The sequence below is a fragment of the Dryobates pubescens genome, chromosome 7 (assembly GCF_014839835.1).
Source record: "Dryobates pubescens isolate bDryPub1 chromosome 7, bDryPub1.pri, whole genome shotgun sequence".
NCBI classification, from domain to species: Eukaryota; Metazoa; Chordata; class Aves; order Piciformes; family Picidae; genus Dryobates; species Dryobates pubescens.
Window position 1 is genome coordinate 26,428,927 of NC_071618.1, and position 19,634 is coordinate 26,448,560.

The window sequence follows — 19,634 nt, forward strand, 5'->3', positions numbered from 1 at the left end:
TCAGGTTTTCAATGTCTCAAAAAAAGTTCAGAGAGTTGTCTACAGGACTGAAGAATGAGCTTTATGTGAGACATCACATGTGTAACAAGGCCTTTGCAACCAGAGGGAACTGGTTCATTCCCAGCGCCCGCTGGGTCCGGGCAGCGCTGATTGCTTGCTCTCTTCATGACATTTATTCCCAATGCTAGCCTGACACGGGGCCTTCAAATTACAGAGGCATTTGATTCTATCAGTGAGGAAGATCCAACTCCTCTGCCAGTATTACCATCTGTGTATGTCCGTAGACTTCACTCCTCTTTTTCCTGGCCGTCGAGTCCCTGACCGGAACGCCTGCAGGCAACTCGGCCCTTGCCACCCCGTCGGCCGAGGCCAATTGCCTACCCGCCACGGCGGCCCCTAGGGACGCGTACGCCGAGGCAGCAAGCGATTAACGCCGAGCCGTAGCGCCCGAGGAGGCGGGAAGAGGACTATCGCGGGGGGGACTAGCTGACCCCAGCAGCCACCGCCCTCAGTGGGACCGGGCGCCACCGCGCCAGGGAAACCATTTCCACACACAAGCGCCCGCCACAGTCTCTCTCGCACCGCCTCCCGCCCGTGAGGGGTGGGGGCAGAGGGGAGGTGCCGCCACGCAGCCCGCCCGCCGCCATTTTGGCTGTCTTGCGTCGCTTCCGCTACTGGGAAGTAAACAGAGAGGGAGGAAGGGGGAGAAGCGGCGACGCGGACGGGACGGGGTCGGACAGACAGACTGGAAGGGTGAAGCAGACGTTGGCGTTGGCTTCGGTGAAGGGAGCTGATGTGGCCGGAGCGGAGGCGCCATCACGGCCCGAGTCCCGGTTAACGCGAAGCGCAGCAGGGAGCCGCCAGGTGAAGGGATTGGAATGGGGTGGGCGGTGGCAGCGCAGCAGGACCATCCTCTGGACCCCAGCAGTGCTGCCTGTGTAGGGAGGAGAAGGGGGTAGGAGCAGTGGGGACAGCAGGGCTTGGGGCCGGGTATCAATCTCTCTGAGCCCCGTAGGTGGGGTTGGGCCAGAAGAAGTCGACCCTGAGGTGAAACGTCTCAGGCGCTGCGGGCTCCGTATTTAGGTGTCTCGCTGCCTCACAGCCTTCTCGTAGTGACAGTAATAATTTGTAAATCCCTCCTCGTTTTCAGCATAGCTAAATTGTTCACAGTAATTGTGAGTTTAGGTTTATGTCTGGGTCGCCCCTTTCAGTCCGTTTCCCCTACTAGCGCACACCTATTGTTTCTAGAACAGCCTTCAGGTGTAGAACAGCACAGGGAGCTCAGCTGGGTTTGTTCGTGGGCAAGCGTTATCAGCACAGTGTCAACAGCCGTGCACAGTTGCTTGGATTTTATTTTTTTTTTTTGTCATTGTGTTGTCTCCACCTTACCAATAAAAACAATGTTAGCATGTGCTTTGCTCCTCCTCTTAACTTGGTGACTGAACTATGTGATTATGGTTGAACGTGACTACCTCAAGCGAGATAGCGTGGGTTGCACCCAGATGTGGAGTTCTGAACATTTTGTTCTGAAGCCAGTTACTATAATAGGTCGAGAAATCTAATTGGAAAAATCTCATGAGTCAAGCATCCAGACTTCACCCATCTTTCAGTCCTGGTAGAGTTGGATATATTTGTTGTTTGGGGATTTTTGCACACACATCATCTTTTCCCTCCTCCCTCCCTGTCAAGATCTTAAGTTTTAATGTGGAGTTGATTACAGCAGTAGTTTGGAAAAATCGATTAGTGATAACTGTCCTCAGTATGCCAGAGAGACTTAAAATGCAGGATCAAGTGTTTTCGAGAGTGGTTAGAAGTGATAAGTAATCATTGTTTGAAAAATAGGTTGTACCAATACAGTGATAGGCCAGCATGGAATTTTGCATCAGAGTCTTCCTCGTTGAAAAATTGTTTCTGTTGGCCTCAAATTTAAAATGGATAGATTAGACTATTGGATACATAAATCGAAGAGAACTGAGCTGCCTAATTCCATTTGCCACTTCCTATATTAATTTTGCATAAGGGTTTACTTTCTTTAAGTGGCTTTTGTTTTAATCCTAGTAATAAATAATTTTTAGATGACTCTACAAACCTTTGTAGGCAAATATACATTCTTTCAATTTTGTATTTGTTGTTAAGAGGTTGAAACCAGTTGTGCTTTTTAAAAAGATATTCCAATACTTTAAATGGTGAAACAAGATCACAAAAAGTAATTAGAAATTAGGTGACGAAATAGTCATCTAGTACTTAAAATCATATTTTTACTCTTGAGCTTAGACTTTTTCCTCCTTTGAAGAAGCTCCCCAAGGAAATGCTTTTGCAAACTTACAATAGCTCTTCTCTCAATTACAGGAGCATCAAAGATGTGAGTAACAAAAGTAATACCTGCAAATGCCTTTTCCCACCCTCTGCTTTTTAAGATGTGGCACTTAGAACACATAGTATCTTATTTTCTTGAAAGACTGACCTCAAATTCATTATCAGTATAGCTCTAGTGGTGGTCCTATTGTCTTTTGTCTTCATTGACTCTATAAAAACTTGGGATAGTAAACCACAACTTCAAGAGTGCATTTTGATCTGTAACCAGCATATATTGACAACTTGAAACTCATCAGAGTTAGCTCAGAGGTGCAGCTTCATAAGCTGGCAGTTGATGACTTGGTCCAGTTCTATTAGCCATTTCTAGGAGGTTATTTTTTTTCCACTTGAACAATTCATACCATTTTGTCAGTAGTAGCTCGCTTCCATCTTTCCTGGAAGAAGGAAAGAAAGTGCCACACTGAGAGCTCGTGTCTTCTTTCAAAAGGTCATCTATAGTGAATGTGTTGTATATGTGAATCAGCTCTATGGTATGTGCACAACAGCCCTTGTAACATGATAAGAAAATCCAGAACTTGACCCTGCAGTGCAGGAGGAAAAGTATTGTAACCATCTAGAAAGTCTGTTTGCATGTTTACAAGCAAAAGTTGAGGAAGCATCACTGTAGAGGAAGACTGGGAGAGCCAAGTCTGTCAGTTACCTTGTGTACCTTTTTGCAGACCGAGAAGATGGCTTTGGAAAGGGTTAAAGACCTCAGACGTGCTAACCCAAATTTGGCAAGTGAATAGCTTGCATATGGTAACTGTTCTTTATAACCTAGTTATAGTTGTTTGGAATATCTGCTTAGTTTAAAGGTATATTGCGTTTTAGACTGGTTTGTTCTAAGTAATATTCTCAGACTAAGCTTAGCAGTTGTCTGAAACACAAATGTGACCAGTTTGTAGTGGGTTTGCTAATTGATACTCAACTTGTTCTTACCATAACTCAGTTTTCACAGTTGCAAAATCCAGTTTCTTTGTCTTGTTGTTTGCAGATGGTTCTATTCAGTTTTCTAGCTTTTCTTCTGGTGAAGTTAGTTGCTCAGCAACAGTACTCTCTCCTGGTGGAAAGCTTGCTTCAGCACAAGAGTCTTGTTTTGCATTGTCTCATAGCCGTGAGTTATGAGTCATAGTAAATAGTTGTCAGGAAGCAAGTAGAGATTTTTTTGCCCAAAAGCATTATGATTGCTGCCCAAGTGTTATTTGGATTAAAAAATGAAGTTGAAAATAATCAAGACAGAATCTGTTTCTTTGATGGTATGTTCAGGTTTGTTTGCATCATTTTATGAATAGCTTTAGATCTTAAGTCATAGCTTGCTTTTATCATGTGAGTAGGTAGGATTAAAGGGTTTAAAGATAGGTAAGAGGGTGCTCACTTTGAGAAAATAATCAGTGATGAATTGGATGATAAACAGCATAATTTTTTCACTTGTGTATCTAGTGTGTCACACTTTATTTTAAAAAATACTTTTAAACTTATACTTACTTGCAGTATGTAGCAGAAAAAGCTAATCAGGTCTGAAATGGACTGGGCATATAATAGTATTATATGTATGGGCTGGGGTTATTCATACATATCAAGCCTACCTCTGGAGCCTCTTTGCAATATATTTAATTCTAGTCTCTAAAAATCTGTGTGTAGTGCAAGGTCTCTTTCCTAGTCCTTTAGGAATAGGATGTCTATTGCACTGGGGCTTTTAAAAGTGAATTACAGGATGCTAAATTCAATTTTAAGCTGATACTGTACTAAAGAACTCACTATTAACATAAGGTGGAACTTGTATGAGACCACTGGGGCAGAAGTACATACTGCCGAGGATGAAACAACCTTTTGCCTCAGACTTGCTGAATTTGATATGGTTGTGAGTAAAGTTTGCTGACTGTACTGTAAACTTTTTTTGTAAACTTCCAGATTGCTACTGGAAATCTTATGTACTACTTATCTACTAGTTAACTGGGGGGGGGAAGCACACCGGTGTTACTGATGTAATACATCATGCATACAAAAATACAAATGCATATTGAAGTAAGCTTTTTTTAAAGATTAATAAATACAAAGTAAAGGTTCTTCCTGTCTGGGAATAAAAATGATTTGGCAAAACACAAGTGCAACACCTTCAAGCATGCCCACACTCCTTATTTATTTACTTGCCTGCTTTTTGCCTTCCACAGTTTCAGCTGTGGTTTTGGTAAACAACTCAGCCAGCCATGTGAATCAGTGATCACAAAATTACTCAGGAAAATACCTGTCCATTAGTAGGAAGGTAGAGTGATAATCAACTAAACAGTAAAGTGAATTAGGTTCAAGGTGCTCTCAAACACAAAGTGAAACACCAAAAGGAGAGTGACTGCTATAAATGGGTTGCCACCGTTAACGATTAAAGATATATTAGTGTTACTTCTAGACTGCCACTTCAAACTTGCTGTTACCTGGGTGGTTTTTTTTATCTTCCTTGGAAGAAGACACAAACACAACCCTGTGAAAGTGTGGTTAAAGAAAACATGCCTTTGCATCTCCACAGTTTTCTATTAATGTTGCTTTTTTCAGCTCTGTTACGTTTACAAAATAGAATTCTCTCATTATTATTTCTATAGAATGAAACGAGGAAGGAAAACCAATGAGGCGAACAGTAGTTCCTCTGAAGAGACAACTGGGAAAGAATCAAAGAGACACAAAGTTACTAAAGATGAGAAAAACATAGTTGTGCAGAGCCCTGACTGGGCGAACCTTCTTCAAGACATTATTCTGCAAGTGTTTCAGTACTTGCCCCTTCTGGATCGTGCTCATGCATCACAGGTCTGCCGAAGCTGGAACCAAGTGTTTCATATGCCTGATCTCTGGAGATGTTTTGAGTTTGAACTGAATCAACCAGCTACATCTTACTTGAGGGCTACGCATCCTGAACTAATCAAGCAAATAATAAAGAGGCATTCCAATCACCTTCAGTATGTAAGCTTCAAGGTAGTGTATTTTTGAGGCTTTTTTAAAGTAATTTTATTTTAAAAAAATACCCATTTGTTAAACTTCATTCTACTTCTTTTTTTTTTTTCCTTTTCCCTTGTATTTTATTTAGACAAATTTAAGGAAATCTGTTTTGATACTTTTGAGACAGTTTTGATGATTCATCTGCATTAATAATCAAAGCATGAGAAGTATGATTTTTAATTTGTCAGTAATTGAGACACCGTTGAAATGTGGTAATTGACAGTTGTGATCAAAACATTTTAACATGCTGAAAATTAACATCAGTGAAGTTAGGAATGATGTTGTTTACGTGATTAGGATTGTCAGTTATTTTAAATTAAGTATGGCAGCTCACAGTGTGGTAGGCCTTGTTTTCAGACCCAGTATTCCAAAGAAATGGGGTCTCTAGATGGACATACACACGTGGAGGCTACCTCTCAGTGTGTTTCTTTGGTTGTATTTTCAGGACCAAAACTTGGAAATAACAGTTCTGAAGATACCTTTATGTTACCTTGATTCCATTAGGTGGAGAATTTTGTTTGCTATGTTTGTTGGGTTTTTTTCCTTTTTATTTTCTTGCAGTGTCTTAGCTCCTTAAAATTCTGTCTCCGTGAGTGGGCAAAACAACTTCCATTCTGATGCATAAACTGGCCATTTCCCTATTTCATGTCATGTAGGAAGTTACATCTAATATTCATGATTAGAAAACACTTCATGCACAGAGTGCATCTTCAGTACTCATAGTAAACAGCTAGCAGTCTCAGTATGGAATTGTATGGGACTGTCTGCATATGGCTTCTGCTCAGCACAGTTGTGTTTCAGTGAACTGCAAAAGTAGATGGGATTTGCAGGGATGGTAGATCTGCTGACTGTGCTTGGCTTAGTTTGGGGAGAACTGATTTTATTCACGTCTTGTAATTATTTTTAGCAGATGAAAACATATAACATTGCCCTATATATGACTGTTTTGGAATGTTGCTGTGAAATAGTCATGGCTGTGTATGCATCAGCTATGCGACAGATTTGGAAAAGAAATGATTTTGCAGCAAGGTGGTCCTGCTAGTTGTTTGTTTCTGATATTGGCAGCATTAATGTAGTAATCTGCAGGTGTATAGCTGGGGCACCTCTGCCTAATGATGTGTATTGCTATTTCTTGATGTAATACCAGATTACCACAAAGCTTGCAGGGTTTTATCAGTGTCCAAGTAAATTTTTTTTTTAGCAGTGTTTGAATGACCTTCCAGTGTCTTCTGCCTGTCTTGCTTTACATCAGGTGATTTCTAAAAGATGTCAGATGCCTTTCACTGGTATCAGTGTTGGAGAATGAGCAGTAGATCACTGAAAAGATTAGGTAATCACAAAGGATAATCACAAAGAAGTGGATTCATAGTATCAATAAGGTTGGAAAAGACCTCAAAGATCATCAAGTCCAGCCTGTCACCGAACACCTCATGACTACTAGACCATGGCACCAAGTGCCATGTCCAATTGTAGGCAAACAAAAATGGGATTGTTAAAGATTTTTCTTTTTTTTTTTCAGTTTGTGTTCAAATACAAAACGAACATTCATCATGCTTAGTTTAGATCAGTTTCTGACAAGGTAGCATGGCTCATGGTGGATGTGAATTGATCTTGTGGTCAAGTTTTTCCTATTTTGTAGGTTTACAAAGCTGTCGCACCTACTTATGTACATATAAGGGGTCTTCCATGCTTAGTGGGAAATCCACTGAAGACACATGAAGTAATTCAGTTATGTAACAAGCTAACTAATGAAAACTTCTTTAATTTTTCTTTTTTTTTTTTCTTTGAGAATACCTGTTCTATATCTGTTATGGTATTGATGACAAAGGTCCAGTCACATAGGTTCACATGATAATGGACTCAGCTCTTCAGCAGCTTCATGTTATGAGCTGAGTCACCATAACAGGAAGCAGCTCTTTCATACAGCAAGGGGTTTATAGAATTGCTGCATTTTAATAAAGAGGAATGTAAAGAGGTAATAGAGTAGTCTCTCAAGTGAATCTCCACTTGCTTATTTGATGTGGATTGAATATCTTGGAACAAACTCTTTAGTTGAGCTGGCACCATGCTAAATTTTGCCGAAGTGTTTAGGACAGTGCTAAATTCGTAGCAGATTGTCTTGGATCTGTGGTGAGTCCCTAGAGGTGTTCAAGAGGAGATTGGACGTGGCACTTGGTGCCATGGTCTAGTCATGAGGTCTGTCGAGACAGGTTGGACTCGATGATCCTTGGGGTCTCTTCCAACCTTCGTTATACTGTGATACTGTGAGTGGTGTTTTGGAGAAAAAAGAATGGCATTGATGGATTCCCAGGGAGGTGTTTTGTGGGTTTTTTTCACACCACATTTCATAAGATAAAGGGGAGGGGAAACCAAAAAAACCCAGATCATTAAAGTACACCCACTCTGCTTTTTTTGTAAAGAGCATGTTTGATATGGTGTTTTCTCAACAGTAAATCTGTTTTGGTTTAAGGTGGACAGTAGCAAGGAATCTGCAGAAGCAGCTTGTGATATTTTATCACAACTTGTGAATTGCTCTCTGAAAACACTTGGGCTAATTTCAACTGCCCGGCCAAGCTTCATGGATTTACCAAAGGTATGTTAATGTATATAGTTTTCTATAACAAAATACTGCAGTGGTTCATAGAGTGTTTTTGTAACTTTTCTGAAAAGTTTTATTGTAAGAATATGAATCTTTGACAAGGAAACTTTATTACTGGGCTGCAGTAAAAGAAAGAACGGAGATATTTTACGAAGATGGCTGACTGAAGTTTTGCTCATTCTCTCCATTGTGTGAGAACTTGGTCCTAGTCTTGTTCTTCCAAGTCCTCCTGTCTGTTGACCTCAGTGTAACATGAAGTCAGGAGGCTTGACGAATCATGTTTCTGTAATTGTGCTGTGGGGGATGTTCAGAGTAGAGCTCAGATTGTAGAGTTCTGTCTATGTGCCCTTGCTCCAAGGATTATATTATCATTATGCTCCCTTTAGAAGGCAGTATGATCATGATTTTCAGTACTTCATGTTGCACTCTCAAGTGTCAGATGCTTAGACAAAGTGCAATGTATTTCTGAAATTTTCCATCAGATGTTTTACCCTGCCTGTTACCTAAACTAGAATTTATTAGAACACATCTGACCTAGAAGACAGAAGATCTCTTACATTCCATTAAACAAGAGTTTCTGCTAATGAGGTAGAAATTTACTATTGCTGAGGAGCAGGAGAGTGGTTGGGGTAACCAGGTCTGTTTGTTCTGTGGCAGGAACATCTCTGATGTCTCACAGAATCATTTCTTGCACCCACTCCATGTATGGGAAGGGCGAGACACAGCTAGACTGTTATCTGTGTCTCTATCGTTGCTGGTGATGGCAACAAGGACACGGAAGAAGTAGGGCCAGTGTCAGCAAAGGAAGTGGGCTATGGGGTTTAAGCAAGGTTAGCTGTGTAAGGATTATCAATTATTATCCTTGGCAGTGATTGCAGCCACATTGTGTAGTCATCTTGATATGTATTTTTAATCCTTAATTTTGAAAGATTTTTTTTCCTTTTTCTATGTGCTTTGAGATGTGACTATAAGAAAACATGAACACAGGGACAACAACACACAGTCTTGGTGTGTTAGCAATAGTTTGTTCTTTCACCTCTTGCATGTTGTCTTATTTTTCGATGTCAGTGCTGGTTTAGTTGTCTCAATTAATTTTTCCTGGATAAGTTACGGTCCAATTCAGCTTGCTGAATAATTATTTGTAGGTGGTCATGCTATAGTCTTACTCAGTTTCAAAGCTTCTAAAATGTAGGCTTCCTTTTTTTAAGTCCTATCAGGTTTACATGTGGCATTTTAAAAATTGTATACAGAATGTGGTGAACCTAACTGTAGTCATAATTTGACTTTTGATATTTAATACCCCAATAATACTGCTCCTGGCATATGTTACCACCAGCAGTATTTTTTTTAAAGGACAGAAGTGCACCGTGAATAAGTTCTTGTGGGAAGCCGTTAGTAATCGGTTCGTTGGATGAGGCACAGATAAAGATGAATGGATCTGAAAAATGGTTAACACTACACAATTACTTTTTTTTAATCACACTGGATAGGAGGTCTGAAGTACTTTGCATGATCTTCATTGGCACCCTTTTGGTTTCAGATAATGTGACAACTGCCAAATATTTTTAAATCACATTTAGTGTTGCATTACGGAGTCTTTTCCCTAAGCACCTTCCATGTGAATCTTTAAAGAATTATACAGTCGGCTACATGTGTTTCAGTATTCAAAAGATACATTCCCAGCTTTGAGGGGTGGGGATATTGTCCATCTTCTGTTGGCTCTTCAGTGTATGGTTTCAAGTTAGCTGTTTTTGTAAACGTGATTTAACTTCTTTTGTCTTTCTATTTAACAGCCTTCTTAGTGAAGTGATGTTAAGGATTGAATGACAAGGGAATTACATTCTAAATACAGAAAATAAAAACAAAATACTGACACTTCTGAAACACAGAGCACCTTTTTTTTCAGTACATGACATATATAACCAGTGCCTTTCCAGTATGAGTGCTTCCTGAAGCCAAAATACCTACTGCTTCCCATTTGAACTTTGTTTCTCTTCGCATGCACTGATGTTGACAGATAATGTTAATGTGAAAATACCAGTTCCTGCTCTAAATCTCATTGTCTGTAAGTTTTAGCAAAACCACAAACATATCACATAAGAATGAGCAAATGCTATTGCCAGGCCTTCTCTAGTGTAACTGTATTTAGGATTCGACATGTGCATTTGGCTCAGTTAGCAGTTTTGAAGTCAAATTGAGTCCATCATCAGTAAACTTGCAGATGACACCAAGCTGGGGGCAGGTGTTGATCTGTTAGAGGGTAGGAGAGCTCTGCAGAGGGATCTTGACAGGCTGGACAGATGGGCAGAATCCAAGGGCATGAGATACAACACATCTAAGTGCTGGGTTCTACACATTGGCCACAACAACCCCATGCAGTGCTACAGGCTGGGGTCAGAGTGGCTGGAGAGCAGCCAGGCAGAGAGGGACCTGGGGGTACTGGTTGCTAGTAGGCTGAACATGAACCAGCATTGTGCCCAGGTGGCAAGAAGGCCAATGGCATCCTGGCCTGTATCAGGAACAGTGTGGCCAGCAGGAACAGGGAGGTCATTGTGCCCCTGTACACTGCACTGGTTAGGCCACACCTTGAGTCCTGTGTCCAGTTCAGGGACCCTTAGTTTACGAAAGATGTTGAGTTGCTGCAACAAAGGGGAGGAGAGGTTTGGAGCACAAGCCCTATGAGGAGAGGCTGAGGGAGCTGGGGTTGCTTAGCCTGGAGAAGAGGAGGCTCAGGGGAGACCTTATTGCTGTCTACAACTCCCTGAATGGAGGTTGTAGCCAGGTGGGGGTTGGTCTCTTCTCCCAGGCAACCAGCACCAGAACAAGAGGACACAGTCTCAAGCTGCACCAGGGGAGGTTTAGCCTGGATGTTGAGGAAGAAGTTCTTCACAGAAGGAGTGATTTGCCATTGGAATGGGCTGCCCAGGGAGGTGTTGGAGTCACCATCACTGGAGGCACTTAGGAAGAGACTTGGTGCCATGGTTTAGTTGATGAGATAGTGTTGGATGATAGGATGGACTCGATGATCTCGAAGGTCTTTTCCAACCTGGTTAATTCTATTCTATTCTAAAAGTAGCAGGTAATTTTTAGGGGATACCTTGTGTAGTACATGGAGGAAGTTCTAAGTCTTCAGTCAAAATTGTAATAAATCAGCAAGAGAATGTAATTACTCACTTCCTTCATACCACCAATGATTTCTGCAGGCACTGCTGTGTCTGGTTTTCAGTCTGTGTTTCTCAAGGTGTCCTGGGTTCTGTCTTTACTAGTAAGTTTCAGTGGTTATATAAAATTGCTGAGGAGCAGCCTTGGGCACTAGACCTACATTGTTTGTGCTGCTTCATTGATATAATTGATCACTTACTCCTAAGCTCTGTTTTGACCACGCCAGTTAACTTCCCAAGACAAATCTGTTCAGACCCTGGATACTCTGTGGATGGTAGGAATGCAGTACTGTCATTTGGCTTTGAACACATCTCAACAAGGTTTCCACTCTTGACTATGTTTGCATCCCGTAATTGCAGCGCAGCTCACCGCATGGGAATTCCTGTTGTAGATGACACTTCTTTTAGAGTGCAGTTTGCATATGATCCTCAAAATTAGGGCTTCTCGCCTTTCTCTTTGCTCATGTCCTTCCTACAGATTTGTGTAGTGGATTGTCCTGGGTCAGGTTCTTGACTTAATGTTAGATGTTCTGATTTGCCAAAGATACTTCCTCTACTTCTTTTAGTATTAGTGTTTAATGATGCAGTATCAGAAGAATGTTTTTCCAGCAACTGATTTGAATAAGTAGAAGAGAACTGGGACTGCTCCATACAGTGTAAAACCATTGAGATTTTAATTTCAAATACTGATGTTCCATTGAATTTTTTTTTCTCCCCAGTCTCACTTTATTTCTGCACTGACAGTGGTGTTTGTAAATTCCAAGTCACTCTCTTCACTTAAGATTGATGATACACCAGTAGATGATCCATCTCTCAAAGTGCTGGTGGCTAACAACAGTGATACACTCAAACTATTGAAAATGAGCAGTTGTCCTCATGTTTCTCCAGCTGGTAAGCTACTGTGGTTTGGAGTTTTTTCAGGGGTTGGTTGCATTTTAATTTGGTTTAGTTTATTTTTGTGGGGTTGTTTTTGGTGTTTTGTTAATTTTGGGGTGATTGGTGGTGGTTTTGGTTTGTTTGTTTTTTTGTATGAAACCAGTAAACCCCTGAAAAACTAGGGGTGAGATGAGAGTGAGGATGGATGTGGTATCTACAGCAACTTCACTGAATAAAATGCTAATTCAGCTGGTTGTTCATCCATCCATCTCTCCCACCACTTTTAAGAGTGACTATGATAAAACAGTGGATGTAAGTTCTGGATAAATAACTAACCTCTTGTGGAACTTAAAAAGAGTACTTACTGACTTGATGGTGTGCTACTTCTGCAATGCCTGTTTTAAGTATTCCAGTATAATTAGGTTTTTGGAAGGTGAGTTCCTTTTCTGCAGTTCATTATGTATGGGTTTTGAGCGTTGCAATGTCATGGATTTTGAAGATGCTGATTTAGTCATTCTGAAAGAAAGCAATTCAGTCTGTTGTTGGAGAAAAGTGCAGACAACATCAACAAAGGAGAGATGAGACTGAGCTGTGCAGAACATCTGCCTTTACTAAATGTACCTCATTAACAGTCTTAAGTTTTTTTTTTTGTGGCAAGAATAAGCCTAGCTCATATCAGAATGAAATCGCTCAAGATTCTTGAAGTTCACAGAATTAATGTTTGTGGAAGGCTTACTGAATGCACAGCAAGTTTAAGATGGATCCACAGCCCACCAAATTAACACATTTTTTCACTGAGAAATGGAAGAATGAGGTGCTGGCAGCTTAGTTCAGCTCTTCTTCTGAGGATAAGTAGAAACTGCTTTAGTCACCATAACTTTATTCATGCAAGTATATTGCAACTGTAAATATTAGGTATATTACATGTAGAATTCATCATCAGGACTCCTAACATGGGGGAAATGACACTGCAGCAGAGGCCATGTGGCTATAAGTGATAACAAACAAAGCACACACTTTAATGCTCTTTGCAGGTGTAGCTCTGGGACAAAACCTTGTTTGGCTTTGTATAAAGAAGTTCCTGAAAAATAGGTTTGTTTCGCAGATGATTTGTCTAGCAAAACATTTGTCGGTGTGTTAACTGGAATATTACTTCGTCAGAGCTTTGTAGTAGGAAGTTCTTTAATTTTAGTAACTGTAAAAATTCACTTGATATTCCTTGTGTGTGGGAGTACAGGACCTATAATCTGTCTTTCAGGAGGAAAAGGTTCCAGCAGTAATTTTTACTGAGGCAGAGAATAATCCTTGGATTTAGATCCAAGAGCAGACTTGCTGGTTTGTGGCTAATGCTTGCTAGAAGGCTTTATGGAACATCACATATTTAATAATTTGGGAAAGAGTGTGGATTTACAAAGTTGTTTGGTGTATTCTGTTTGGCCTTGTACAGTGTTTTAAGCTAAAGGAAAAACGGGCAAGAAACAGCAGTTCCTTTTTAAGGAGCAAGGCGCACAATTGCTTTTGTCCTATGTGGAATGGAGATTAATAGAATGGGATCAGATGCATTAATGACAAAACCAGAGTGCTAAGTAAATAGCAGGAAAATTTTATGGCTTAATCCAGGTCTAGAGACAGAGAGAAAAGTAGAACAAAAAATAGGAGCTTGTATTGGGGATAGTTTGCTTTAGAGGAGACAGGCTGGAAAAATTACACTCTTGAATGTTTTGGGTGCTGAGACTTACCCAGATTTTTTTTTCCTCCTTTCTAATAGGAATATTATAATTAGCAGGCTGGTATTAATTTGGAAGAAATTTAATTGAATCAAGAGGACCACAAATTATGCAAAACTAATTACTTATAGGTGCACTTAAAATTATACAACATGCCTTCAAATTGCAGTTGGGAGGAAGGGAATGTTCATTTCTGGGTTAGTTCTCCAGAAACTTTAGTGAAGGACATAGAAGAGTAGTGCAGGTAGTACAAGAGAGTTTCTACCACTGAGGAATAAAGGAAAAAGATTGATACCAAACTGTAAATTACTTCCAAAGGATGCTCTGAATACTCCCTAAGTTACTGTACAAAGATGAAGAGGCATGTTTGGGTTTGGGCTGGAGAAGCAAAGACAGAGGTATATTTCTAATGTTTGTGAAGTTTCTTTGGTTGGCTGTTTGCCCTTTTAATTTCAACTTGCATTAGAACTGCAGCAGGACCTTGTAAAACGTAATGGTTAAGTCCATATTGATGTGCGCTTGTTTATTATGTGAAATACTAGCTGTTGGGACGGTGGGAACTGAAGATATTTCTGTAAAGGCTGTTTCTGCTCTGCTTTGGTTTCTTCTCTGTTTGAATGGGGGAAAACAGGGGAGAAGAATGGATGCAGGGTGCATCTGCATCAGCAGTTCAGTAGATCTGTTTTTGATGCAAACCTGTGCTGTGTGATGTTGGAGCATTCTGTCTCATGATGCCACAAAGGTCAGTGTGTGTGATATTTGTCACATAAGAATCAACACATGCAGGGAAGTTTATAATGCAGTGTGTTAACTTCTGTATGTTTCCCTAGCAAAAGTCACAAGACCATGCTTCCATGGAAAAGATTAGTGTTCTAGCTGTCAGTTATAGCTTTGTTTTGTTGTTAAATCTTGGTAGCACATCTTTGCACCCTCACAATGCACAAAACCAAACTGGCCCTTAGTTACTTGTTCGACCATTGGTTCATACATTATGTGTGTAACCTCTTTCATAATGTTCTCTTCCCAGGTATCCTTTGTGTGGCTGACCAGTGTCATGGCTTACGTGAGTTGGCACTGAACTACCACCTTCTGAGTGATGAGCTTCTACTTGCTTTGTCTTCTGAAAAACATGTCAGGTTAGAACACTTGCGCATTGATGTTGTCAGTGAAAATCCTGGACAGACTCAGTTCCACACAATTCAGAAGAGCAGCTGGGACGCTTTCATCAAGCATTCTCCTAAAGTAAATTTAGTAATGTACTTTTTCTTGTATGAAGAGGAGTTTGACCCGTTCTTTCGTTATGAAATACCTGTCACTCACCTATACTTTGGAAGATCAGTAAGCAAAGACGTACTTGGTCGTGTTGGGATGACGTGTCCTCGGTTAGTGGAACTGGTGGTGTGTGCCAATGGATTGCGGCCACTGGATGAGGAGTTGATCCGTATTGCGGAACGTTGCAAGTATCTGTCAGCTGTTGGCCTAGGAGAATGTGAAGTCTCTTGCAGTGCCTTTGTTGAGTTTGTGAAGATGTGTGGCGGTCGTCTCTCTCAGCTTTCTATTATGGAGGAAGTTCTGATTCCTGATCAGAAGTACAGCTTAGAGCAAATTCATTGGGAAGTTTCAAAGCATCTTGGTAGAGTCTGGTTCCCAGACATGATGCCCACATGGTGAAGTCCTTGAAAGACTTCAGGGCTGATGAAATAGCACCTTAAACCCAAGCTTACCCTGTTGCAATTTACTGAATAAGCTTATTTAATACTATAGTTCTTACTGTAAGTTACTTCATTTTTTGACTAGAAAAATGGTATTTTTTTTTCATTCAAAAATTATTTCTGAAATCCAGGTTCCAAAACAGAAATCATGGATAGCTCCGAACGCCTTTTGTATCCAAACAAAAATCCATGTTCGGGTTTAGATTTCATCTTTGTCATTGACAGTGATCTCAAACATTTATGGAAGTAAAAAGCGTATTTAAAAATACTGAAATGTACTTACCAAATGCCAAGTTTTACTACACTTCTTTGGTTTAGTATTGAACATGATCACATTTGATTTAGGGGAAAAAACAATACAACACCGAAATTGCATGCTTCTGTTACATACTAGAGCATTTCTAAATCCAGTCACCTAGGTGACAAGATTTAGATAAGGAGTATTTAGTAGGCTGTGAAATATACATGTTCTTTTATATAAAAGTCAAGGCAAGAGCAATACACAGTAATAGAGTTTAGACAAAATACTAAGTTCTAATACCAATACTTTATTCCACAGATTATTAGAGCCATCTAAAATGCATTTAGAGCGCAAATAGCAGTGCAAGATACCAGAAGTGGTGCAGGTGGTTTGGTTTTTTGTTTTTTACTCCTCCTCCGCCCCATGCATTTTAATGTAGTTTGCTTATGGGATCTCAGATCTGTGTCTAAACCTGTTTTAAGGTATTTTATGTCTAGCTCAGGAAGCGAAAGCATTCTGGGGAAAAATGTAGATACATTGTATTAAAAATACATTGGAGTTAATGAGCTTTTCTTGCACATTAACCAGTTTTGCAGCATATGGTTAGATGGACTAATGTATAGTTTATTAAATGACCTGCAGTGTTAAATGCGATGACATGGATGTGAAGAGGGTGACGCAAGAAAGCTAAAATTGGAATGGTGACCAAGAACCTTTTAACTAAAATTAAGACTTTTTGGCTGCTTTCAGTTTGAGAGAAACGACATTGTAACAGTTGCTTACACTGTACAAACTAATTGTATACTGTAAATCTGTTTGGGAAATGTTTATGTATAAAGTGAATGTTTGATAGATGATCATTTTGTATAGCATTAATTCAGCTAGTTCAATCATTTCATGGTATCTGAACTGTGTGAAGTAGAGCAATAGGCAGAGATTTGTTTTGAGTATTTGGTAAATCACTTTTATTAAAGGAAGTTTTTAGTCCGTGCATGGTGTAGGCAATGTATTGCCTGTGATCCGGATGTGGCTTGCGACTTCATATCTTAGCGCCAAGTTACATTATTTTTCTCTTCTCCATTCTGGACTGGTAACACTATAAAGTATTCATGCAACTGTTGAATGTGTTTGAAAGGTGTGGTCATCACACCAGCAAGGCAAAGCTGCTCCAGCTGTGGGCTGTACCAGTCTCACCTGGAGACTGATTCTCATTTGAGCCGTACAGCTAGTTCTGTTAAGAAGTAGATTTTCTTCATTTCTGATTTCAGTAATGTTGATGCAAATATATAGTTAAGTGTAATACACTTATGAGCATATTGAAGTTTATATTTTGAGCAAAGATTGCTCGGTGGACTGGACATCTTTATAGGGGAGTTGTATGTTTCTGTAGAACTTTGATTTTAAATTCTCATTTTATGGAATACACGGGTTTTGTATTAGAATTTGTTAAATTCATGTAATGCCATAATTTGCTTTTATTTGTATAAAAAGTATCAATATATTTAGTCTGTAAAAGTAAAAAAGCTCAGTGTTTTTTATATTCTGACTCTTGGTTTTGCCTGCATGATTAAGGGTGGAGTAATACAAGTAATCTGGGGAAGAAGATGTGTTTTCACTAAATGAATGTGTGAAGTAATCTCATTAATAATGCAGCTAAAATCTCTGTGGACCTCAGCTGCTGATGTCCTGATGCTGGCAAGGGTAAATTGGTCTGTTGGCTTACTGGCATGGTACTGGGAATAACTGAAAAACAAGGCACAGCCTCAATTCCTAAGTTCCTTCACTTTTGAATTTCACATCTTTAGGAACCCCAGCGTTCTGCTTCTTGCAAAGGCACCTCTGTCTGACTCTGAGGTAGGGAACAGGCAAGTAGCTGAAGTCTTTATGCTTAGTTGTGGTGGAACTGCTTCCCCAGCAGGGTAATTGGCTATTCTGAGAAGGTTGATTCCTTGTTGCACAAATGTCCTTCACAGATGTGACATACCATAACAGTTACCAGGATCTTCAAGCACAAGAAAATTGCTTGAAAGCAGTTGTCTATCACTTGAAGGGCAGCAGGTTCACGTGCTTATGAATTTTTCTTGGCTCCTCTGTGCTGTGGTGGTGGCTTGTAGCCTCTTTTCTGGCTGCCGGTGCAGTGCAGTTTGACTCAGAATCACATTTCGGGAGTGTTGTGCTTTTAGGATTGCAGTGGTTTCACAGACTAAATTTGCATGGTGCTGGGCTGGATTTGTAAGCCAAATCAGAGGAGTTGCCATTTCAGATGGGATTGGCTCTCAGCTTGCAACAGGCTGGGTTCTTGCTGTGCTGTGTTGGGTCCTGCATGGGCTGCATGCACAATTGTCCCATTTGAAACACACAGCATAGAGGATTTTGCGGCATTGGCGGCTGCAGAGGGACGTCCTCGCACTTTGCAATCCACAGCGGGTGATTTCCTCTCACAGGCAATACACTCACATGGCAGGTAAGGCTGCTTTCTGCATTTTATTTTTAGTGGTGCCGTACGGGAGCAGGATCCATGCGTGATCTGCAAAGTCCCTTTTACGTGGCTTGTCGGAGGGGCAAGGGGGGAACAGCTCCCCTTGGCGTGGTTTCAGTGCTGTTTTCAGTTTCAGGCAGCATGGTCCCAGGTTGAGGCAAGCGGCAATCGCTCTCAGGCTTCTGAGACTCCATGCATGGAGCATTCGGCAAAAGCGGCTCAAAAATCTGTTCCCCACGGCGATTTCAGCGTGGGCAGGATGGGGGCACTTTCGAACGATGCAGGCAGTTCCCTTTCCAGCGGGTCAGGAACAGAATTGCTTTCTGCCTCTGCGACTCCTCTTAGGGAGGCAGTCGACTTCATTTGCAGCACTAATAAATTACAAAGCCTTTGGTTCTGTCTCTCCATAATTTCTCATTCTCTTTCCAGACAAAAAAATCTTTTCATCATAGTTTTTTAATTCCTTTTTCATCTGTACAATGCTCGTGGCCGTGATCACAGCACATACGCTGCTGGACTGGCCAGCATTCTCCGCCACCTTCTGGGAGATGCGTTCTGGATTTCTGCAGTTTTGTTTCACCCAGTCTAACCCCAAGACTGTTGGTACATATCCCAGTTCTTCCAAGATATCTCTTGTTGTACACCCTCCTTGTTTCTGCACCATTCCTACTGAAGGACACATAAAATTTCCTTTATAAACTGTATGGCAATAGTAATCAAAATATTAATAACCTTTTATTAATATGAAAATTGCCAAAATGTATTAAAAGGTTTGCTGTATGGTTAGAATGTATTTACAATGGGATGTACAGTCACTGGGCAACTACAACAATTTAAACAATTTTATGCAAACCAGGAGGAACTAACAGAGAATACCCCGGGAGTGAAATGGCGCTCAACCGTAGTGGCGGGGGAGACTCAACAGGCAGTGAATTAATTACTCACAACTGGTTGTACTCAAGTAGGGAGTGCTGCTGCTGTGTATTAGAGGCTTTGGGGCACTCTCATGCGCCAGGCACAGCAGGTTCCTGGCAAGAATGCCACGCGGTCTTTGACAGCTGGTCTGGCTTCAGCAGACAACAGGCTGTTAACAATGCTTTTCCGCAACAGATGCTTGCTTTGTCCTGGGTGAGCTGAGGCATGGCAAAAATCCTGATTGCAAGGGGAAGCAGACTTAGCTCTGACACCTAAGCTCGTGGCTTCTCTCGTGGCTTGCAGTGTGTACCCTCATGGCTTTATCGCAAGCGCCAGACTGGGCAGCTTGATGCTGTGCAACTCAAGGCAACTTCACACCAGATGAGGTCCAAGCAGGTTCAGGCATGCAAGGCTAGAGCAAGGTCGAAGCACGGCACAGGCAACTAGAAATCAGCCTGTATTTACATCTTGCCTGAAATCAATTGGGCCAATAGGGCACTGAAATCAGCATAGTTACCCAATGGGAAGGGGTTCTGCCAGGCTGTGGCCAGAACACATGCCCTTACCAGAGGTACAGGATTGTT

The 19,634-nt window shown here is 40.9% G+C and overlaps 1 protein-coding gene across 1 annotated transcript; it reads left to right on the forward strand.

Annotated features, from left to right (window-relative positions):
• Nucleotides 1-529: 529 nt before the first annotated feature.
• Nucleotides 530-17,179, forward strand: FBXL3 (F-box and leucine rich repeat protein 3). Its single transcript, XM_054163004.1, has 5 exons — nt 530-864; nt 4,950-5,316; nt 7,811-7,933; nt 11,820-11,991; nt 14,731-17,179. The coding sequence occupies exons 2-5, from the start codon at nt 4,951-4,953 to the stop codon at nt 15,372-15,374; spliced, it is 1,305 nt and encodes a 434-aa protein (XP_054018979.1). The 5' UTR covers nt 530-864; nt 4,950; the 3' UTR covers nt 15,375-17,179.
• Nucleotides 17,180-19,634: the final 2,455 nt, after the last annotated feature.